Source organism: Nycticebus coucang, chromosome 8, assembly GCF_027406575.1.
Source record: "Nycticebus coucang isolate mNycCou1 chromosome 8, mNycCou1.pri, whole genome shotgun sequence".
Taxonomy (NCBI): Eukaryota; Metazoa; Chordata; class Mammalia; order Primates; family Lorisidae; genus Nycticebus; species Nycticebus coucang.
This window is the reverse complement of record NC_069787.1, coordinates 105,441,212-105,465,338: the sequence shown is the minus strand read 5'-3', so window position 1 is coordinate 105,465,338 and position 24,127 is coordinate 105,441,212. Positions and strand designations below refer to the sequence as shown.

At 42.4% G+C, this 24,127-nt stretch overlaps 2 protein-coding genes across 6 annotated transcripts in view; one reads left to right on the top strand and one right to left on the bottom strand.

The window, feature by feature from the left end:
- Positions 1 to 3,531, top strand: part of CEP70 (centrosomal protein 70) — an 80,339-nt gene extending 76,808 nt beyond the window's left edge. For all 3 annotated transcript variants that reach the window (XM_053598907.1, XM_053598906.1, XM_053598905.1), the window contains 3 exons: positions 22 to 136; positions 1,748 to 1,827; positions 2,830 to 3,531. In XM_053598907.1, the coding sequence (XP_053454882.1) occupies positions 22 to 136; positions 1,748 to 1,827; positions 2,830 to 2,891 (257 nt within the window). In that variant the 3' untranslated portion in view covers positions 2,892 to 3,531. The remainder of the gene's footprint in view (positions 1 to 21; positions 137 to 1,747; positions 1,828 to 2,829) is intronic.
- Positions 3,532 to 12,775: 9,244 nt separating this feature from the next.
- Positions 12,776 to 24,127, bottom strand: part of ESYT3 (extended synaptotagmin 3) — a 46,181-nt gene continuing 34,829 nt past the window's right edge. Inside the window, exons 12-23 of one of the 3 annotated variants that reach the window (XM_053598902.1) lie at positions 23,684 to 23,773; positions 22,879 to 22,941; positions 22,715 to 22,777; positions 22,116 to 22,184; positions 21,534 to 21,620; positions 20,691 to 20,840; positions 18,767 to 19,263; positions 17,985 to 18,083; positions 17,341 to 17,472; positions 15,666 to 15,771; positions 14,648 to 14,697; positions 12,776 to 14,307 (exon numbers count right to left, since the gene is read on the bottom strand). In XM_053598902.1, the coding sequence (XP_053454877.1) occupies positions 14,271 to 14,307; positions 14,648 to 14,697; positions 15,666 to 15,771; positions 17,341 to 17,472; positions 17,985 to 18,083; positions 18,767 to 19,263; positions 20,691 to 20,840; positions 21,534 to 21,620; positions 22,116 to 22,184; positions 22,715 to 22,777; positions 22,879 to 22,941; positions 23,684 to 23,773 (1,443 nt within the window). In that variant the 3' untranslated portion in view covers positions 12,776 to 14,270. Of the gene's footprint in view, positions 14,308 to 14,647; positions 14,698 to 15,665; positions 15,772 to 17,340; positions 17,473 to 17,984; positions 18,084 to 18,766; positions 19,264 to 20,690; positions 20,841 to 21,533; positions 21,621 to 22,115; positions 22,185 to 22,714; positions 22,778 to 22,878; positions 22,942 to 23,683; positions 23,774 to 24,127 lie in introns of those variants that run through there. The other 2 variants (XM_053598903.1, XM_053598904.1) reach the window with 2 other exon arrangements.

Below are 24,127 nucleotides of genomic sequence, written 5' to 3'. Positions count from 1 at the left end.
CCTTTTATTTCTCTTTTGCAGATAGTTCATCCTCATTGCGTGTCCTGGTAAGCACCGTTGGGAAATTGTGTAGGCGGATTAATGAGGATATCAGAGAGCAGGTTAAGCAGGTATTAGGACCTGAAGACCTCCAAAGGTATTTATTTGAAAAGTTTACAAAGTATCATATAGAATGGCTGGGTATGTTGGCACGTGCCTATTGTCCTAGCTACTCAGTAAGCTGAGGCAAGAGGTTCACTTGAGCCCTGGGAGTTCATATGCAGCCTGGGCAATGTAATGAAGCTCTGTCTTTCTCTCTCTCTCTCTTTTTTTTGAGACAGAGTTTGACCCCCAGTAGGGTCCTATGGCATCATAGCTCACAGCAACCTCAAACTCTTGGGCTCAAATGATCCTCCTGCCTGAGCTTCCTGAGTAGCTGGGATTACAGACACCTGCCACAAAAATGTGGCTTTTTTTTTTTTAGGGACGGGAGTCTCCCTCTTGGTCAGGCTGGTTTTGAGCTCATGAGCTCAAGCGATCCACCCGTCTTTCTTTTTATTTTTCCAAGTGTCCAGAATGCTTGGAGGAATGCAATTAAAAGACTTCAGAAACTTCATAAATTATTTACCTTTCCAATTTGGGTTACTACCTTTTAAATAATTTGACATCCTAAAATCTCACACCCTCAGGAATGAAAAGAATGTGATATATTTTAAAAATAAATATAGATTATATTGGTCCTGTAAGAAGGTCATGAACTCTTCAGCATAAGCCTGTTCTCAGGGAAGATTATATTATTCTTTTGCGAGTTCAGATTGTATCAAGGAAGTCCTATTTTTATATTTATTAATTGATCAGGATTTTTAAAAACACTAGCGGCTTGGCACCTGTACAAGCGTCTAGGGCACCAGCCACATACACCAGAGCTGGTGGATTCGAATCCAGCCCGGGCCTATCAAACAATGACAATTACAACCAAAAAATAGATGGGCGTTGTGGCAGGCACCTGTAGTCCCAGCTGCTTGGGAGGCTGAGGCAAGAGAATCAGTTAAGCCCAAGAGTTTGAGGTAGCTGTGAGCTGTGACACCATAGCACTCTACTCAGGGCGACAGCTTGAGACTCTGTCTCAAAAAAAAAAAAAAAAACCACTAGGCATCTCTAACATAACATCTGATATTTTTAATAAATATTGGGACGTTGTAATTATACTTAAAGCAACTTTCTCCATCCCCAATGTTACGCTATAATGCAAAGGAAAGGAAACACATCTAAACCCACATATTCCATATGTTCTGCATTTTCCAAAAAGAACCCTCACATAATCTGATACTTGAGTCTTCTGATAGTTAATGCTTTTAAAAGGAAGGTATATCTCACTATTGCTCTGTTTTCCCCTTCCTGCAGTTTTACTGACTACTGATACCTTTTCTTACTGTTTAATAGGATACTGGGTATAAAAGCCAATTAGTTTTAGAATGCTATAAAAGCCTGGTGTCTCTAAGAAGCTTTGAACTAAATGGGAAGTTTGCCATGTTAGGAATGTTATATAAGTTTAACAAATTTTATATTGATAACATCTGAGATGCCTTTTTTAGAAACGTGTTATTAGAGGACAAAGAGCTGAAGAAAAGGGAGGACTGAAGTAAATGACCACTATGTTTACATTTAAATTAGGATAATTTCTTCCTATTTTGAAAATGTTATTTTGCAATCAGATGTAAAAACTCTAATCTGGAAATTAGATATAAACTGTGTATTTTTTAAACAGCATTATCAACAAATTGGAAGAACATGAAGAATTTTTCCCAGCATTTCAGGAATTTACTAATGATCTACTTGAAATCTTAGGTAAGATCTCTGTTGGTATTGGTTAAATTTTGAGTCTTAAAATGTCAATGTGTTTTTCTTAGTCACTGGATTAGTATTTTTACCTGGAGTGTTCGATAGACACTCTGGAAACTAAGTTTTGGAAACACATTCCTAACTTGCAGTTAGAGTTTGTTGGGATTAGTCCACAAACAAGAAAAGCACAGACCTTTAAAGGAGACAGAGAAACACTGTTTCTGGCCATGCCCAGTTTAACCCTGGCTCTGTCATTCCCTAATGGGAAATGTAGGTAGAAGTTTTGATCTTGAAAGATTCTTCCTTCCTTCCTTAAGTAGGCTTGGGTCTGGATAATGAAAGGACTGCTTCACCAGTGGCCAGGAGTTTTAGAGAGTGAATTGTGACTTAGGCTGGTTGGAATAAGATAATCTTAAGAAGCAAAATCAAATTCAGAAAGAACCTGTCACAGAAGAACCTGAACTGGTTTATCTGGTGAGCTAGACCAGGCTAAGCTGTGTAATACACCACATTTGATGTTTGTACTCAGAGGCATCTCTTACCTTTTAGGAACATATTGCTCATCCTAAAAGGTAGATCTAAGAGTGACCTAATGAGAAGTTTTCCCAAGAGATAAGACGTTCCATGTTCTCAGATGGAGATCCAGGGAAGAGACACCTTTACCTGGAATTTGACCATGTTGGAGCACCCATGTAGTTATACAGTTCTAAAAAGCATTAGATTATCACAGATGTAGCCAGTTGGATCTGTTAACAAGAGTACATTGCTAATGAGGTGATAGCAGAGTCAGAGTGTACTTGTAGGCATGTGATACCTTTTATATAACAGATGCCCTATGAAGCATCTGTATCTGAATCACTGATAATCTATCAACAGTATTGGAGAAAAGATTAATGTGTATAAAAGCACCAGTATTGTCGTCTTTTTGAGGTTTGCTTTTGCATTGAGGTTCTCATTTCATCCTATCACTAGAAAAAGTTACTTTTTATTCTTGTTTTTCTATTACAGAAATCGATGACTTGGATGCCATTGTACCTGCAGTAAAGAAATTAAAAGTACTTTCATACTGAAAACATATCAAATCATTTTTACTGTGTAAATTGCTTTCTTAACATTTTGTATTTTGTAGGATTGCTCTCATTTTGAGACAAGGGCTATAAAATGTGTTTGCTCTCAGAATTCATCCCTTTTTAGAACTGGGTAATTCTTCGTCTATATAATTTTTATTAACTTTGAGATTCTTATACAGAAAACAGTTACTAAGTTAAGGTAGTAAATTAATTTTAGGTCCTTTAATCATTTCTTAAGCAATTCTCGAGCACTTAAAATTTAAGTTTGTTTTAAAGTGAGCTTGTGAGTAAGAGGAACCCAGGGAGAGAGTTTCTAAGTAAGTTCAGGGTTTAGTGACATTTGGGTCAGGGCAAAAGGTGTGCCTACGGCTAAGTCCAGCCACTAAGTAGCTACTGCTCTCCTGGCAAGGATTAATTAGCACATTCTATTAAGATATCCCTCATGGCAGTCACCCTTTCAAAGCAGGAGGAAGACACAGAAGAAAGAAAAAGGTTTATATTTATATTAGGGTAGGAAATGAATCATGGGGTAAAGTAGATAAATAGTCCCTCATTTAAAAAAGTGTCTTTTTTGCAATCTTGATGTAATGCACTTTTTATAAGGACATGAGAATTTAAATAAAATTTTGTAAAGAATTTCTAAACATAAGTGTCCTCGGTGACTTATTTGTACTGCTCACAAATAATGAGTCATATTCTCTTCCTAGGCTAAACCTTCCTTGGGCAACTGGGTCAGCCCTGCTGCATTTTACGTAAGAGTACTTTACTTGCTGTCTTCTACTTAGTCTCTATTCCCAATATTCAGTCAGATTTTCTTAAGTGACCAGTGTACTGCCTCACATCCATTAGTAAAAGTGACTTTGAAGACTTTCAGTCATTCTTTTTGGGTGGCATGTAGAACATTGCAAAGCATGTCCAGGAAGCAGCCTGGTGGGATAGAGTAAATGTCAGTAGACAAGCATTCAGATCCTTCGATGTAGGGATCAGATGTAAGATAATAGGTTCCTTCTAACGAATTTTAAATTCCTCATTTTGTCAACCTGTGGTTACATTTCTAAAAGCTATCTGGTAATTCGTGGAAGAACCCGTGACTTCACAGATGGGTAGAAAAAGCATTCAATAATGTAAATACCCTGAATTGATTTAATTATTCCAAGAAATTGCAATGAGACAGTTTGGAAATCTAAGAATATTTGAAAGGAAGAAATGTAATTAAAAAATTATTTTAGGAGTAGCACCTGTGGCTCAGTGAGTAGTGCGCTGGCCCCATATACCCAGGGTGGCGGGTTCATACCTGGCCCTGGCCAAACTGAAACAAAAAAATAGCCAGGTGTTGTGACGGGCACCTGTAGTCCCAGCTACTGGGGAAGCTGAGGCAAGAGAATCACCTAAGCCCAAGAGCTGGAGGTTGCTGTGAGCTGTGATGGCGCAGTACTCTACTGAGGGTGACAAAGTGTGAGACTCTGTCTCTAAAAAAATTAAACTCAATTTTGTCAGCTAGCTTAAGCACCTGTAGCTAAAACTCTAATATAAAAGCAGAAATTATTAAACTTTTTTTGAGAGGCCTACAGGTTTTTTGAAGATGCCATTGAGAAGGACAGTGCCACTAATACAAATAGCTTTACTCCCTACTGGATCCACTTTTATCCAATTTTAATTATTTAAAATATAAGAAAAGTGGCCAAGTGCAGTGGCTCACACCTATAATCCTAGCACTCTGGGAGGCCAATGAGGGCTAATCACTTGAGCTCATGAGTTTGAGATCAGCCTGAGCAAGAGACCCTGTCTCTACTAAAATAGAAAAATTAGCCAGGCGTGGTGGTGTGTACCTAAGAAGCTGAGGGAGGGGATCACTTGAGCTACACTGATGCCCCTGCACTCTATCCACAGCAACAAAGCAAGACTACGTATGTCTCATAAAAAAATAATAAAACTGTGGCAATTATTGTTTAGCAATAAATATAAATATTTAAAACATAAAAATATTGACTTTCAAAATTTTATTGACGTACATAATAAACTGTACATATTTATGATATACAATTTGATAAGTTCTGATATATGTGAACAGCTATAAAACCATCACCACAATCTAAGACATACATATTCAACACTCCAAAAGTTTTCTCTTTACCCCTGGTAATCCTTCACTACCTTCTCCCATCCCTAGGCAACAGTTGATGTGCTTTCCATCACTATACATTAGTTTGCTTTTAAAAAAAATTTTTTTTGACAGAGTCTCACTGTGTCCCTTGGGCTAGAGTGCTTTGGCATCAGCCTAGATCAAAGCAACCTCAGTGTCCTGGGTTCAAGTGATCTTTCTGCTTCAGCCTCCTTAGTTGCTGGGTCTACAGGTACACATCACCACCCCTGACTTATTTTTTGTAGAGAAAAGATCTCTTCATGTTGCCCAAGCCGGTCTCAAACTCTTGACCTCAACTGATCCTCCCGAAGTGCTGGAATTGCAAGCATGAGCCACCATAGTTGGCCTGTTTTTTTATATAAGACAAAACTTTTTAGGTGCCTTGCCTCCTTTCTGGTATAAGCTAAAATTCTCATTTTCAACATTTTAACTCCCTTTCAACTCTTTTTTTTTTTTTTTTTTAATCATAGCTGTGTACATTGATATGATCATGGGGCATCATTCACTAGCTTCACAGACCGTTTACCAAGTTTCATATATACCCTTGTGAGATGCACCGCTAGTGTAATCCCACCAATCCCCTTCCCTCTACCCACCTCCTCCCTCCCTCCCCTCCCTTTCCCCCTTCCCCCTATTCTTAGGTTGTAACTGGGTTATAGCTTTCATATGAAAACCCTAAATTAGTCTCATAGTAGGGCTGAGTACATTGGGTACTTTCTCTTCCATTCTTGAGATACTTTACTAAGAAGAATATGTTCCAGCTCCATCCATGTAAACATGAAAGAGGTAAAGTCTCCATCTTTCTTTAAGGTTGCATAATATTCCATGGTGTACATATACCACAATTTATTAATCCATTCGTGGATCGATGGGCACCTGGGCTTCTTCATGACTTAGCAATTATGAATTGGGCTGCAATAGACATTCTGGTACAAATATCTTTGTTATGACGTGATTTTTGGTCTTCTGGGTATATGCCCAGTAGAGGAATTACAGGATTGAATGGCAGATCTATTTTTAGATCTCTAAGTGTTCTCCATATCTCTTCCCAAAAGGAATGTATTAATTTGCATTCCCACCAGCAGTGCAAGTGTTCCCTTTTCTCCATATCCACGCCAACATCTCTGGTCTTGGGATTTTGTGATATAGGCTAGTCTCACTGGAGGTAGATGGTATCTCAAAGTAGTTTTGATTTGCATTTCTCTGATGATTAAAGATGATGAGCATTTTTTCATATGTCTGAAGGCTGCACGCCTGTCTTCTTCAGAGAAGTTTCTCTTCAAATCCCTTGCCCAGCCTGTGATGGGATCCCTTGTTCTATTCTTGCTAATGCGTTTGAGTTCTCTGTGGATTCTGGTTATTAAACCTTTGTTGGAGACATAACCTGCAAATATCTTCTCCCATTCTGAAGGCTGTTTGCTTGCTTTACTTACTATGTTCTTGGCTGTGCAGAAGCTTTTTAGTTTGATCAAGTCCCAGTAGTGTATTTTTGAAGCTGCTTCAATTGCCCGGGGGGTCCTCCTCATAAAATACTCACCCATCCCGATTTCTTCAAGGGTTTTCCCTGCACTCTCCTCCAGTATTTTTATAGTTTCATGTCTTAAGTTTAAATCTTTGATCCAGTGAGAGTCTATCTTAGTTGATGGTGAAAGGTGTGGGTCCACTTTCAGTCTTTTACAGGTTGCCAGCCAGTTCACCCAGCACCATTTGTTAAATAGGGAATCTTTTCCCCACTGAATGTTTTTAATTGGCTTGTCAAAGATTAAATAACGGTAAGTAGCTGGATTCATCTCTTGATTCTCTATTCTGTTCCAGACATCTACCTCTCTGTTTTTGTGCCAATACCATGCTGTTTTGATCACTATTGATTTGTAGTATAGTCTGAGGTCTGGTAGCGTAATTCCTCCTGCTTTGTTTTTATTTCTGAGTAATGTCTTGGCTATTCGAGGTTTTTTCTGATTCCATATAAAATGAAGTATTGTTTTTTCAAGATCTTTAAAGTGGAGCTTTAATAGGGATTGCATTGAAATTATATATTGCTTTGGGTAGTATAGACATTTTAACTATGTTGATTATTCCCAGCCATGAGCATGGTATGTTTTTCCATTTAATATTTTCAGCTATTTCTTTTCTTAGAGTTTCATAGTTCTCTTTATAGAGATCTTTCATGTCCTTTGTTAGATAAATTCCCAAATATTTCATCTTCTTTGGCACTACTGTGAATGGGATAGAGTCCTTAACTGTTTTTTCAACTTGACTGTTGTTGGTATATATAAAGGCTACCGATTTATGAATGTTGATTTTGTAACCTGAGACGCTGCTGTATTCCTTGATCACTTATAAGAGTTTTGTAGTAGAGTCCCTAATGTTTTCCAGATATACTATCATATCATCTGCGAAGAGTGAAAGTTTGGTCTCTTCTGACCCCATATGGATACCCCTGATCGCCTTTTCTTCCCTAATTGCAGTGGCTAAAACTTCCATTACAATGTTAAAAAGCAATGGAGGCAATGGGCAGCCTTGTCTCGTTCCTGATCTGAGTGGAAATGATTCCAATTTAACTCCATTCAATATGATATTGGCTGTGGGTTTGCTGTAGATGGTTTCTATCAGTTTAAGAAATGTCCCTTCTATACCGATTTTCTTAAGTGTTCTGATCATGAAGGGATGCTGGATATTATCAAAAGCTTTTTCTGCATCGATTGAGAGAATCATATGGTCTTTGTTTTTTAATTTGTTTATGTGCTGAATTACATTTATAGGTTTACATATATTGAACCAGCCTTGAGATCCTGGGATAAAACCGACTTGGTCATGATGTATAATTTGTTTGATGTGTTGCTGGGTTCTGTTTGTTAGGATCTTGTTGAATATTTTTGCATCTATATTCATTAGTGATATCGGTCTATAATTTTCTTTTCTTGTTGGGTCTTTCCCTGGTTTGGGGATCAGGGTGATGTTTGCTTCATAGAACATGTTGGGTAGTCTTCCTTCTTTTTCTACCTTTTGGAACAGGTTAAGTAATATAGGTACTAATTCCTCTTTAAAGGTTTGGTAGAATTCAGACGTGAAACCATCTGGTCTGGGGCTTTTCTTTTTAGGGAGGTTTTGTATGGTTGATTCTATTTCCGAACTTGATATGGGCCTGTTCAACATTTCCACTTGATTCTGGCTAAGTCTTGGAAGGTGACATGCTTCCAAGTATTGGTCAATTTCCTTCAGATTTTCATATTTCTGAGAATAAAGTTTCTTGTAATATTCATTAAGGATTTTTTGGATTTCTGAGGAGGCTGTTGTTATTTCGTCTTTGTTGTTTCTGATTGATGAGATTAGAGATTTTACTCTTTTTTTCCTGATTAGATTGGCCAAAGGTTTATCTATTTTATTGACCTTTTTGAAAAACCAGCTTTTTGATTTATTGATCTGTTGTATTATTCTTTTGTTTTCAATTTCATTTAATTCTGCTCTAATTTTGGTTATTTCTTTTCTTCTACTGGGTTTGGGGTTGGAATATTCTTCCTTTTCCAGTTGCTTGAGATGTCCCATTAAGTTGTTAACTTCCTCTCTTTCCGTTCTCTTGAGGAAGGCTTGCAGTGCTATAAATTTCCCTCTTAGAACTGCCTTTGCAGTGTCCCAGAGGTTCTGATAGTTCATGTCTTCATTGTTGTTTTGTTCCAAAAAATTGGCGATTTCTTTCTTAATCTCGTCTCTGACCCAGCTATCATTCAGCATAAGGTTATTTAACTTCCATGTTTTTGTATGAGTATGCAGATTCCTGTTGTTACTCAGCTCAAGTTTTATTCCATGGTGGTCCGAGAAGATGCATGGAATAATTTCTATTCCTTTAAATTTACTGAGGTTAGACTTGTGACCTAAGATGTGATCGATTTTGGAGTAAGTTCCATGGGCTGATGAGAAGTATGTGTATTCAGTTTTGTTGGGATGAAATGTTCGGTAGATGTCTGCTAAATCCAGATGTTGGATGGTTAGGTTTAAATCTAAGATTTCTTTGCTCAGCTTCTTGTTGGAGGATCAATCCAACACTGCCAAAGGAGTGTTGAAATCTCCGACGATTAAGGAGCTGGAGGAAATCAAGTTGCTCGTGTCTGTTAGAGTTTCTCTTATAAATTGAGGTGCATTCTGGTTGGGTGCATAGATATTAATAATTGAGATCTCATCATAGTGAGTATTACCCTTAACAAATATGAAGTGACCGTTCTTGTCCTTCCTTACTTTTGTTGGTTTAAAGCCTATTGTATCTGCAAATAAAATTGCAACATCTGCTTTTTTCTGATTACCATTTGCCTGAAATATGGATGACCATCCTTTCACCCTGAGTCTGTATTTGTCTTTTAGGTTAAGATGTGACTCTTGTATGCAACAAATATCTGGCCTGAGTTTTTGTATCCAGTCAGCTAACCTATGCCTCTTTAAAGAACAGTTTAAGCCGTTCACATTAATGGAGAATATTGATAAGTCTGGTGAAGTTTTGGGTATCGAGTTTTTCAAAAGTCCAGTGGCCATTTTTAATCCTTTCGCCAGTGTGGAAATTGGAGTTTGATCCGAAGTTTCTGAGTGAGTTTACTTTTGTGGTATAGGATTGGGTTGGTCATTATGGAGGATAGGTCTGAGAATATCCTGAAGAGCTGGTTTGGTTATGGCAAATTTCTTCAACATATGAATGTTATTAAAGTATTTAATTTCTCCGTCATAAATGAAACTCAGTTTAGCTGGATACAAGATCCGGGGTTGAAAGTTATTTTGCTTTAGGAGATTAAAAGTCGGTGACCACCCTCTTCTGGCTTGAAAAGTTTCAGCAGAGAGATCTGCAGTCATTCTAATATTCTTGCCTTTGAAGGTAATGGTTTTCTTTCTCCTGGCAGCTTTGAGGATTTTGTCCTTCATATTAACTTTAGTGAAGTTAATTATGATATGCCTTGGGGATGTCTTATTGGGGTTGAGTCGTGCTGGGGTTCTGAAGCTGTCCGCTATCTGAATTTCAGAATCTCTAGGCATGTCTGGAAAATTCTCTTTCATAATTTCATGAAGAAGGGCCTCTGTGCCCAGCGAGGCCACTTCATCTGTTTCTGGAACTCCTATGATTCGGATATTCGCCTTCTTCGAATTATCCCAGAGCTCTCTGAGTGAGTGATCCGTTTTTGCTCTCCATTTCTCTTCCTCTTTGAGAGTTTGGGAGCGTTCAAAGGCTTTATCTTCGATGTCAGAAATCCTTTCTTCTGCTTGCTACATTCTGTTACTGAGGGATTCTACTATATTTTTCATATCTTTGAGGGCTGCAAATTCTTGCTTCAGTGTGTCTAAGTCTTTGGTGGTTTTGTCTTTAAATTTGTTAAATTCTTGAGACAACTTTTGAATTTCTCCTCGAATTCCTAATTCCACTTTGTTAATCTTGTCTGCAATCCAAATTCTGAATTCGATTTCTGACATCTCAGCCAGTTGTTTATGAATGGGATCTTCAATTGCATCTGCCATATCTTTCCTTGGGGGGGTTGATCTATTCTGGTTATTCATGTTACCAGAGTTTTTCTGCTGATTCCACCCCATGGTTGTTTTACTCCCTCTGATTTTTTCCCCTGGGGCTTTGTCGAGGGCCCGTACAGTGTTGTGGCCTGAGAAACTGGGGCTCTGTCTGGTGTGGTGGGGCAAAATGCTTCTGCCTTGTTTTCAGCTGGTTTCTGTTCCACCCTAGTGAAACAGATACTTTGGATTGAAGTCTCAGCTGTGGAGAAATATCAGCAATTAAGTCACCCCGCCCCTCACCGGCAAACAATTGGAAAAGAAAAATCAAACCTTCCTACCACCGTGCACCTAGGGCACCACCTGATTTGTCCTCAGGTGATTGGTTCAGTTCAAAAATGTCCAAATCAATTGTCTCAGTCTGCACCTGTCTCGGGTGAGAGAGTTTAAGAGGTCTCTGGGAACTGGATCACAGGGGTCTGGTGACTACTCTGGTGTGGCTTGCTCCAGTGCTGCGTGGAGTCAGGAGAAGCCACCCAGCCTATAAATCAGTCTGGGAAGGTTGCTGCCTCCTTCCCCACCTTGCACCACTTCACACCCAGTCACTGATAGCCCTGCAGTTGGCTGACCCAGTTGCCTGTAGTGAATCCGTACTCCAGGAGTTTGTACCTGCCTGAATCACAAGGAAGTCTGCCAGGCCGCTGCGCTCTGCCTCTCTCCAGCAGGAGGAGGTGAGGCCTGACAACCTCGGGCACTAGATGAAGGTTGAGGGGTTTTCACTCAGGTCCAGTCTCACCCCTGATTAATGTTACTGACAGAACAGAACAGAACAACTCTGCGTTTCCCCTGCAGAAGAGAAGCTGAATTGAGTTCCAAATCAGCTTGTCTTTGCTCTTGTATTGTCTATAGGCTGACGATCCCCTGAGGGCCAGGTGCGTCTTAGGTTTAGTAAAGCAGACCTCTGGGTCAGCCCGGCCCTGCTAGTTTCCCTGGTTTACAAGTTTATGTTGCCTCAGGCAAACTCAGAGTCTCTGGTTGCCCAGGGAGACAGGGGGTGTGGCTTCAGAATATTCTGTAGTGAGCCATATTGCTAGCAAGAGTGCTGCTGCCTTATGGCTCAGGCAACCATTGCTCCGGTGTAGCTCCCCTCCGGCCAATCGTCCTCTCTCCGCTCCGTACCCCAGAGTCTGCACCGACAGGCTGCAGCCCAGCACTGTCTACACCCCTTGAGCAATCGCCCAAGAGTCTGGACCCCTGGGGGACAGGCCTCCAGACCTTGGAGAGAGAGCAGAGGGGAGCGTGGGGAGCGCTGGAAGCCTGGGGTTGCGGGCAAAGAACACACACAGCTTTACACAGTTTTATGCCTGGCCGTATTATCACCAAAAGACGGCTGTCGCACTGTGCCTCAGGGAACTGCCACTCCGGTGCAGTCCCCTCTCCAACGACCGACCGGGACTGGCCTCCAGACCCCAGTGTGAGCAAAGGAGAGCGCTGGGAGCTCAGAATTCCAGGTAGAGACCATATACGGTTTATACAGTTTATGCCCGGCAGGAGGACACCGTGGCACCCCAGTAGGGGAGGTAGGTCCAGTTTTTAAAGGGTCTCTCCCGTGGAGTGTAGTGGGAGGACCTTTGAACTCTGCCCGGTTGTTTGTGGGGCACTCTGAGCCGTTCTCATGGGGGAGGGGACTCCCGTCCGCTTGGTGATGGATTTTGTACCTTTTGTTTGTATGTATCCTTGTGGTCGCAGCTCGCCTCAGCGGGGTTGACGTGCGTTCTACAACCTTCTCTCTTAGTGCAGCTCAAATCCACCAGGTTACTTGCTGAATTTTTGTCCTTTAACTCTCCTCTGAACAGGAGCCTCTGTGGAAAGCTGGCTTCAGTCAGCCATCTTGTCTCTCCCCCCTCCCTTTCAACTCTTATGTAATCCATTGGTTTTCCTCTTTGGACCATCACTGGGAAACTTTACCTGTGTTGCTTTTTAATTAGCCATGTTTGAAATAAATATTCATGGTTTAATTAGGACTTCAATGTGTTTGGAAGAGGAAGGATAGGTTTTTACTTGTCTGCCATCTTGATCCATTTTAGTGGTGCTAATATTTAGGATGTGATATATGACATATTCCCTTATACTTCTCTGGTGTTTTACCATTTTCAAGGCACTTGTCTATATTTAGCAAGCAATTATAAATGAAGTTGACAGGATAGGGATCAACTGTTTTAAGAATCTGCCAACAAAATTGAAACCACAGCAGAAACAAAAACTTTTTATTATGTATCTTCCATGTACTTAGCACAGTCTTGGATGGTAAGAATAAAAAAAACAATTCAAGTAGCTTATAATTTAACTGTAAACAGAAACATCAAATACAATATAAATAGTTGTTTAGAATGTGACCTTGGTAGATAGATATCTAATAAATGTTTTTTAAAATTTAGTGTTATAAGGCTAAAATGGAAATGCCATCTGTGGTGAGGAAAGGCCATTTCAGTATGGATTGGCTTAAAGGCAGAGATGGGTTTCAAATAAGCCTTTAAGAGGTGAGTAAGCAGGGCACAGTATTTGGACTGTTTTGGAATAGAGTGTCTGCACATGAATAAAGTAGCAGAAAAACAGAGACCAGGTTGTGTTAGGTCTAAAGGACAAATTAAGGCATGGGCTTTGATCTTACAGAAAATAGGAAATCTTAGATAATTTGTGCATACAAGTAATATGACTAAGACTTTGTTTCAGGGTGTGGCCATTCTTCGGCAAAGCCGCAGTGACGGGGACAGGAAACTAATGGTAGGGAGTGTTGTTTAAATAAGTAAAAGAAGATATGACCTTGGGCGGCGCCTGTGGCTCAAGGAGTAGGGCCCCGGTCCCATATGCCGGAGGTGACGGGTTCAAACCCAGCCCCGGCCAAAAACCACAAAAAAAAAAAAAAAAAGAGGATATGACCTTTACACAGTAGTTCTAGGGACATGAGAGGGCACAAGAAGTATATTTGGTCCTATAAAGTTTGAAATGCAAAAGAGGCACTTGTTTAAATATACAATTTACATATATATCTAAGAGAGATACAGAAAGTGCCATTTCTTCTGTGGCAGTGACGCTCTTCAGCCAGTCTCTGATGTTCTGCTATGAGAGTTCAGAGATATACCTCGGTTTGGAACTTGCTTTGTATTTTCCTATGGAAATAATGCCACATGCTAGAGTTTGGCCCTTAGTAGGTATATCACTATGACATTGTTGCCATTAGGAAAACACCTTTTAGCTCCAAGTCAAATACAGGAATGCTCTCCAGGCATACAAGTACCACAAGTAGCAGCTGGAAGGGCGTTGGCACTGTTAGCTCTCGGCAGTTTAGAGTTGGCTCATTTTCTATTTCCATAAAAGAAGTTACCTTCCCTGGTCACTTACTGCCCCAGAAAAACAGACCTTCCCTAGCCCGTTTGTCAGGGATGGAACACTTGCTGACACGCACATTCAGGCAGGCCTTAAATCGGATGACATACAATTTTACCAAAAGTGAAAAAATCACACTGAGGTTCTGATAACTTACCAGGCACAAATAGACCATTTCATTCTGGTTTTGAATAAGATCCAACCACGAAAAAGTAGTTTTATTTTGTTTTTAAATACCACCTCTTCCTCACGCAGTTAAATTCCACACAAGAATATGTATATATATTTTCTTCAATGGCTGTTCTGATTTAAATGACAAAATATACATATGTACACACTTTAACATACAGGTGATAATGATATACTCATCATCAGCTTCTGGGCTGTCCATCTGAAGTCAGCTCATACCTGTAAGACAGTTGAGTTTCGACTTACGTTAGCAACGCAAGTGTGTCACGGTGACAACAGGACAAGCTGCCTCGTCCTACCTGTCTGGGCCTCCGTGGGACCAGCAGAACCCTCTCCCTCTAAGGTAGCCAGTGAGGGTTAAGGACAGAGTTTACAGAGGTCCTTTAAGTAAGATCTGCAGGCAGGGAAACCTTAAAAAAGGTATTAAATCTGCTTCCCTTCTTGATAACCAAAGGAGCTGAAATAGTACTGAAGAAGGAACACTTTGGAGAGAATATGGGCAGCTGAGATAACATCTTGACTAGCAGCTAACAGTGATAAAAGAAAAGGCCACACTTACCATTGTGAAAAGCCCTTAATCAGATCTTCCTTTGATAGGTCAATCAGTACCTAAACAATCACAAATAATTAGTTCCCCTCTGAAACACTGCAGTAAGGAGACACATTGGAATAAACTGAATTGACCATAAGCATCTGCCTGGGTTCCAGAGCTTTGAGCAGGCTCTTTTTATTTTTTAATTTTAGAGATGAGGTCTTGCTATGTTGCCCCACAGGTGTGATCATGGCACACTGCAGCCTCAAACTCCTGGGCCCAAGCAGCCCTCTTGTCTTAGCCTCTCAAGTAGCTGGGGCTACAGGCCCGCAACTGTGCCAGCTCCCAGAGCTCTTTTGCCTTTGGCTTTCACCATGGAGCCTCTCCAGAGGGACAGTGCAACAGACCTCCGTGTCCTGGGAAAGGTGATTTGCTGTTTGGAGTTTACTTCAGGAATTCAAGTACTTGAAAACTTGAATTCCTTTTCAAGTTTATTTAAGAATGTTATTTTAATGGAAAGAGAACTTTTTTCATCTGTAAACTTAGCGATAATACAACCTACTAAATAGAAGTGGGCTTTAAAAAGATGCATACGAGAAGGTGCTTATTAAAACAAACTACAAAGCATTGGACAAGTGCCGTATCTTTGGTCTCTCTTTGGCATCTTCTAGGGGATTATATTTCTACCACATGTACGTTACATAAAATCCCATCACCACAAAAACTTTGACCTAATGGGACCTACGCTTCCTACAAAGCTGTATTTATCAAAACAGTGCTTAAGGTCATACTGGAATACGTAGAATGATGGATTCGGATTAGGTTCTTGAGTTTGTTAAAATAGGGTTCATCCATATTTTATATTTCTATATTCCTTAATTTCAAGATTATGAAAAACAAAAACTCTCAATGAGGCTTCCTCCTGGAAGTCAGTTCTATAGTAACAGGCAGAACAATTTCATCAGAATTTCTGCAAGGATGTATTCCACAGTAAACTCCAAAGTACCAGGAGCGACAGAGTACCAAGAGACCCTCTTCTACTTACTTTTCCTAACTCCTTTCTTCTGTGTGAGCCAAGGGGCCGACTGTTTTTCACTGCGACATCTAGTGACCTCTTCTTTACTTCTTCCATGGGAACAAAAAATTCAAATCTTTAAGAAGCAAAAAGTCAGGAAATGAGATTTACATATTTCAATCAGTTTTGTTGAAAACCTAAAGTATTTCATTCATTTCCCTACTAAAATGGGAGATAGGGACTATTAAGAGTATCTATTAATATAACAGGTCTGGCTCCTAAGTACTCAACACATCATTGTTACAGATCATCACTGTCCTGTGTTGTTCACAAAATTCCGGGGAATTGTCAGGAGTGTCTGCCTCTTTGAGAAGTGACCCCGACTACTGTGACTTGGAGTCTGCATCTTAATTCCTTACTTCTACCCTGGCTACCACTCTGAGCTGCCCTTCCTTACCCTGAACAGTACCTACTTAGAGGACCACTTCAGCCCCTCTTGCAGGTGTTTTTCTGATCTCCTAAGGGCTAGCTAGGTTTGCTGGACTTACATGCAAAATAGTGGCCACCCTCCTGAGGAGTAAGGCAGAGAAATCTCTGTGTGAAAGCTTTGTAATATACTCACAAAAGCCCCCTGGACTCCTTACTTCTAGTTTTATTTTTAGGGCTGGGGTTCTCAAGTCTGCCTTCTAAATAATCCAGGCTTATCTTGCCATTTTAATTTTGAGAATTACTAACAGTTTAGGCTTGTCACAAAAGTCAAATGTTAAACCTTTCCCTCCTGTGTTCTTGCATAAGCAATTTGGAATCCTATAATTGTGTCAGAGCACTCTTCGAGGGCAAAGTCATTTACTTGGGAGGTTCTAGAATATAACATGGTGCCTAACAAAGTATTCAGCAAATGTTGAATGGATGAAATCTCTCTTCCCCACACCCTTTCTTAATACTGTTGAACTCAAAAGTGTAGTTCTTGAAGGAACATTAGTTCTTAGACATGGCTCAAAGAGGAATTAGTACAATTCTTTTTAAATGAGTACTTATTGACTAGGATAAGAGGGAACCAAAATTATAAGATATAATACTCTTGTCTGTGTTGCTATAGAATGTCTTCTCCGGATCCTGAAGTAGAAGGAAACAACAATGAGATTCAGACTTCTGTACCTTGAGTGTTGTCAAGAATAAAAATATTTAGGACAAGACTTACCATCACAGATCAAAAATAATTAATATGATTAGAGTCTATCTACCCGTCCTGTTCTCCAGGACGGGAGAACAAGCCACATGGAGACTCGTGTTTTACTGCCACCTGTGTTTTGTTGCAGGAGAGAAGACAGGCTAAAACGCCCAGAGCATCAGAGGAAATTTTAGGTCCTCAGGTTCAAAGAATGTTTATTTTTAACTGCTGGAATTAAGACAGATCATAAAAGAAACATATTGACTAGATAGGTTCAAATCCTTTTACTACCAAAAAGGTTTCATTTAAAGAGAAAGAGTAGGGACCATTCCATAATCAGGAACACTTTAGCCAGCCTGTCCCAGCAGTCAACGTGGAAGGACCTTCTGATACACTGCCCCAGCACTCCCTTCCTCCCAAGAGTATAGAAGCTTCACAAAGTCAGAGATGCTGGCAGGCTGCCAGGCACACAACAGGTGCTTGACAAATACTTGAACGGATAAGGTGTTCTAGGCAGGCCCGTGGCCCACTTACGTCTCATCAAACAGGGGTTCCAGGGTCTTCCTCTTCACTGACGTCTTCTTACGAAATGCCCACCTCCTTTCTGGCAACAAGTAGACACGGACGTAGGGATCAGCTCCACTGCTGGTACATGGTGTCAGGTTTCTGATTTGGTTTCAGAGATATTGAGAGAAAAAAAGGCCCCTGATTTTCAAACTTGGAAAATAGTAAGAGAAAGCTATACTGGCCATTGAGCTGTAGATGGCCTTGAGGATATGGAATGCTTTGTACTCTAAGATGACCAAAAGTGAAGGTCTGCAGAATTAGAGGACAAAATGTGCATCTTTATGCTTTTGGGAAAATCAAGTACCTTCCATCTAAGGAAAGTTAGAGATTTCCTCTTGGGAAAATGTACTGCCTATCAGCCGTGCCAGGCCCCGTGACAGTTTTGCAGTGATGGTATCTGAGCCCAGCCCTGGGCTCGGAGCCCATCAGCGCTGCTGAAGAATGACCACCAAAGTAACCCTTCAAAGTCTTTGTCCAATCTCATTTCATTGCAACGTGTTACTCATGTACCGTGGGACTACATGCCCCGGTCATTGCCTCAAGGGCCCCTCCTCTGATTCATGGTCACCCAGTGTTCCCACAGGACCTTCCTGGCCCCACAGCCCTTTTACCTACAGCCGTTGACCAGCACACGGAGGCAGCGCCGCAGACACACGTAGCGCACTGTGAGCTGAATCTCACCCAGCCGCCGCTGCCTGAGATCCCCGCTTCTGTAAAGAGAGAATGGTCACCTCTCCTGTCATTGCAAATGTTGGCCCTCTCCCCCCAAGACAGAAGCATGTCCTATTTGAGGAACATAAAGTCATGTGGGTAAAAAATTCTCTGTGAGGTTCCTTTCAGTTGGAGGTCAGTCAGTTCCATCCAGCTTTCACATAGAACAGGCCTACATCCCAGTCAGATGGGCACGAAACCTAACGTGGGGTCTGCCTTTAGATCGTGATTTCTTGTGGAACCTTGGGTGAATTCATTTGAACTTTATGATAGTAAGTTCTAACTTGTAGGGCTATTGTGAAGATTGAATTAAATTATAACATGCTAAGGCCATGTAAACCCCTCATACATAATAGTCAATTATTATTACATAATTCCATATTTGAAGCTTTCTATATCATCTTGGTATAATTCTTTAGAATTTAGGAAATGTTTCTGCTGGAAGGGACCTTAACCAAAGTCCAGCGTCTACTTTATAATCAGTCTGTAACCAGAGCCATCAACAGACTGCTGGGCTCTCTCTCCCTTGTCCTTTGTCCTTTCGTACTGCGCTGCCTCTCATGAAGATATTTTGTAAAAATCAGAACTTGCATAGAAATTTAAATTCATATCTACTTTTCCATCCAGGAAAGTATTTTTCATGCAGATGATTTTAGAAAAGATTAAGCAGAGAGGTGCATACTCAATGTTGAGGCTGACATCTGTCAGGTCAAAGCAGGAAGAGGCCAGGGAGTTGAGCGAGGACATGCTGGGAGCCAGCCTTGTGGGCGGCCATACGAATGGGGAGGCAGGGCATTTCATGGGTCTGGGTGACTTGATGGGCCCTGGAGAGTGGGGGCCTGGGACAGTCAGGAAGATGGTGGCTGGACTCTTCTTCTCCCCCATGGGCTCACAGAACCCTTTGGCACTGTCCTTGCCTTTGGGCTCTGGGCCTGTCTCTTGGGGTGTGGGCTTGGTGGCAGCAGTGGTAGCACTGGTGGTGTCTGTGGCACTCTTGGATGCTTCCGTGGTGTCAGAAGCAGGTTCTGGGGGACATGGCACATCTGCAGAATCTTCTCCCTGGGGTGAAGCTTTGGAACCCTGGTTGGTGGCCACCTTCTTAATGAACAGAGGACCTTTCTTTAGGGCTTCGGGTCCTGTGTATGGGCTCCCCAGCTCTCGTTCCTCCACACATAGAAACTGCAAGCAGATGACAAGGTGGTTTATGAGCTGGGCCCACCACTTCCACAACCTCAGCCATGGTGCTTCTCCTTCCCCCTTCCCCTTAGTTGCCAATTATCGAGATCGCTTCCTAGGAACTTCCATTTCTAGCAAAAAAATTGGGGGTCCAAATATCTGCCAAAGCTTATTAGAAATGCCAAATAAAATGAAACAGCCTTTTTTTTTTTAATTTTTTTTTTTTTTTTTAAGAGACAGAGTCTCACTCTGTCACCCTCAGTAGAGTGCTATGGCATCACAGCTCATAGCAACCTCCAGCTTTTGGGCTTAGACGATTCTCTTGCCTCAGCCTCCCGAGGAGCTGGGACTACAGGTGCCCACCACAACGCCCAGCTATTTTTTTTTTTTTTTTTTTTTTTTTTGCAGTTTGCCCCTGGGCCAGGTTTGAACCTGCCACCCCCGGTATATGGGGCCGGCACCCTACTCAGTGAGCCACAAGTGCCACCCCCAAATAGCCTTTTAAATGACTAGTCAAATTCATAAGAAAGTAAGGATAATTTTTTTTAAAAAAGAGAAACATTTTTTTAAAGGGAGAAAAATAAAAATTAAGCCTTCCTAGGGTCATTTACCAACTGTGGAATTCAAAGAGTTGGGAGAAGAGGCTTTGGATCAATGTGAGACCGAGAACTGAAGGGAGACCCATGAAATTAGGATCTCTTTAGTCAAGAAGTAGTCTAGGATAAAAGTTCCACCCACCAGCAAAGACTGATAACAAGATGTGTTTGTCTTAGCCTGTCCTCCTCTGGTTGAGGGGGACAAAGTCTTCAAATATGAGTTTTGAGTTCATATTTATACTACCTGTGGAGTCTTAAAACCCAGAGTTAACATAAGAATGGACTCAGATTTATGATGCCCCTGAGGTGCTTGGCTACAGCAAAAGGAGAACCTATTTTCAAAGAGAATCACCTCAGTCTAGGCCATAAAGAACTCAAAACATATGTTTGCATTCTGTTATGTTTATATTCTATCAAAAAAGACCATATGGATTTGGAAAACATAGAAATGAAAAATTGCCATTATTAAAAACTATGAATAGGTCAAACAATAAACTAGGCTTAGTCAAAGAAAGAATTGATGGTCTGGAAAACAGCACTGAAGAAATTAGAATATAGCACCCTGAGATAAAGAGATGGGAATGAAGGTGAGATCAAGAGACATGGTGGATAGATGAGAAATTCTAGAAACAAGAGTATAAAAAAATGGAGGAGAGACAATATTTGAAGAGATAATGGCTGACAATATTTCAAAATTGATGAAAAACATGCCTCTATCTCCTGGTTTCTTCCAGACATGGAGCAGGTACTTAGTGCTGGGGCAGTTCACCTTGATCCATAGCCAGAGCTCCTCTCCCCTTTCCTCCCCTCCCCCAGGGAACAGAAGCGATTTACCCGAAGCACCAGCCTCATAGAGATGAGGCTATCCAGGCCTGAGTGGTCCAGCTGAAAGCGCTGCTCAAGGGTGAGGTCAGCGTAGGGGAGGATCTGGCACAGGGGGAACTCCAGCACACCCAGAGCACAGTCTTGGTCATCATCAAGCACCTGGGTAGTAAAGCAATCACAAAACAAGAGTATGACCAAGCCCCACTGCCCTGCCAAGTCTGGGTTCACTTGTGCTTCTATTAGCTTCTGGTCCTATTCTGGAAACTACCTTCAGTCCAAGGAAGACAGTGTGACTCAGGGTAGAGGCAATTATGAGCTACATGAGGTCCATCTGTCACATGCCCAGGGCCATGGGCTTTAAAGACTGACGAGCTATGTTCCTTCATAATGGCATCCAGGCAAGGCTCAGGACCCAAAAGATCTCAGCTCCAGCACTTGCTGCTGTGAAATCTCGGACACATCATGGTTTTAGCCTCTCTTGCTCATATGTTAAAAAAAAAAAAAAAAAAGATAACTCTCTTCCATAGATTGTTTATGAAGATTAAATGAAATGTATTTTTAAAGAAAGAAGTACCCCATTATTAATGTCCTAGGTAGATTCTAGCACAGATTGTTCCGGGTGCTAGGCATCAGCTTGAAAGACCTTTGCAGGGAGAGCCAAGGGACTTGAGGGGTTGTCTTCTCACAGCCTCCTACATGATGACCTTGGGCACTAGCCTCAAGGAGATGAGGCCTTGTGAACCCTAAGTGTCCTCTCCCACCCTCAGGGGGCTGACTAAACACTGCCAGCGCCCCACCTGCCTGGCCTAGAAACCTCTTAACTTTGTTTCAGGAGCCCAGTTTCAGGCAAACCTTCAGATGGAGCTGCTCAGCTGCCACATTCTGCACAAAAAAGGAGAACACTTGGCTCCATACAGGGTCCTTGCTGTGGGGACAGGTCTAGGAAGAGAAGAGGGAAAGATCATTGAAGGGTCAGGTTGGGCAGAGCTGGCCACCAGGTACCACCAGGAACCTGACCTGTGTCTGTCCGGGAGTCAGACCCATGCACACTGCAGCCAGCCAGATTCAACAGCAGGGAATGCTTGGCCAGGAGGTTTATGGGACCGAAGATTACCCTGGCCTTAGAGCCCTTCAGAGAAAGGGAGGAAGAGGCTGACAGGATTTCTGCTTCTGGACAGAGAAGCCTCATGGTGGAAGGGATGTGAGCTTCAGAACCACAGCTGAGCTTGGTAGCCTGTGCCCTGGGGTAAGTCATTTATTTCTGCTTCTCATATTCTTCAACTATAAAACTCTTTCATGAGATATTGTGACAACTAAATAAAATAAAGGGCTACTAGACATTCAGTGAAAGGCAATTCCTTCTCTTTTGCCTCTCACCCTGAGAAGGACTGGGACCCATGTCCTCACCCCAGGATCACACACCAAGCTACCTACCTTACTTGTGTGTGTCTTCTTGCCTACAGACAGCTCGACGTAGGAAGAAGGGTCTCTGCTGACCTTATTCTGTGAGGGAACAAATCCACAACAATGAAGGTGGCACATGAACTTCAGCTTGAGATAGCCCCAGTGGGACCTGGGTCCGGGTCCCTTCCCTTTGAGAGGCTGCTCTGGTGCTCCCAGGCCCCCCAGGCTGTGCAGGTACCAGGATAGGACTGACAGCCAGAGGTCTTCCAAGTTAAAGACCAGAGGCCAGAGCTGAGCCTGGCTGGGCACAGGCTCTTGTTCTCTGAGGCCATGAAAACAGGGTAGAGCCAAGTTCTGGCTCTTCTTCATAGCTGCATGACCCAAGCAGGCACTTAACCTCTGAGTCCTGTTTGTAAAATGGCAATAAAAATTAACGATACACAGTCATCATGGGACTCTATAAGGATAACAAATGTGGGGGACAAATTGCCAAGCCCAGTGCCTGGCACAATGGACTCAACAATCACACCTCTTGCTAGCCCCAGGCCAAGTGCACATAGTTGCAGTTACTCCAGGGAAGAGGAGCCATGATTGCCTTCGCTGTAGTGTTCACTCACACGCTCACTCACCCTGGCAAACCTAGGGAGTTTTTTGGCTTGATATTCACCATTCAGGTAGTCAAAAGGGTTTCTCTGCAGCAAAAGAATAACAGGGTTAAAGGAACACAGGGACATTTGAAAGCGATGGGCATAAGGCGGGGTGTGTATGAAACTCTGGACCTGTCGCCACTCACCGGCAGGTTGCAGGCACTCTCCAAGAAGACCACAAGGATGGCAGTGGAGAGACCACCATGGTCCTGTAAGCAGACACAGACCTTCACTGGGTGCCCACGGCAGCAGGACACACACACGGGTTTGGAAAAGCCTACTTAGGGCAGACGGAAGCCAGCCAGCCCTTAGAGACCAGACTACCTGTAAGATCTCTTACAACCTAGATTTTTATTGTTATTTTATTTATTTATTTAGTTAGTTAGTTTGAGACAGAGTCTCAAGCTGTCGCCCTAGGTGGAGTGCCATGGCATCACAGCTCATAGCAACCTCCAACTCTTGGGCTTAAATGATTCTCTTGCCTCAGCTTCAGCTGGGACTACAGGCACCTGCCACAACACCCTGCTATTTTGGGTTATCGTTGTCATTGTTGTTTAGCAGGCCCGGGCTAGGTTCAAACCGGCCAGCTCTTGTGTATGTGGCTGGCACCCTAATCGCTGAGCTACAGGTGCCAAGCCTACCTAGCTTTTTATTGAGGCTAAGAATCCCCCTGCAGCATGAAAGATTCAAGTTAGACACAAGGCAGGTTTCCCCACGTACTCGGCTGACAGGCACTGACACAGACCTCTAAGGACCCCTCGTCCCTGCAGGTGATGGAGATGCTCAGAGCTGCTTGCTGGAGTTCCCCTCTGTGGAGATGGCTGAGTGACATATTCTCCAGGTGGTGAGCAGAGACAGGGGCCATCTCTCTCCCACCCTCCATCTGCACACTGCCTGTGTCACATGGGGCCCTCCACCTTCCTGCGAGGAGCCCTTGACACCTGCACTCACCTCAATCAGAGCATCCTGGTCAGTGAGCAGCGAAAGCCACTCCAGCCGCAGGTGCAGTCGCCCACTGGTTGTGTCATTCAGGACAAACCACTGTGGGGTGAGGGTGGAGAGGGAAAGCTCAAGGTAAGGACCAGGGAGATGCCACTGACCCTCTTTGAGTAGCCCAGTCCTGTGACCTGCGAGGGCCCTAGTAGGCTCCAGGGAAAGATGGACCAGCCCAGATAGGGTACACGCTGGGCTCAGGGGTGATGTGGTTATAGGAAGGCAGAAGTGCTATAACTTTGGGATGGACATAGCCTGCCTAGCCTGCCCTCCCCTGTGATGTTGACTGTCCCCTGCTGGGGGTCCTTAGGCCGTGGGCATTTCTCTGGGAAGCTTCTTCCAACCCAGATGCTGGGGAGTCCTTGGAGTCATCTGTGCTTCAGCCAGCTTTTGCCCAAAGAT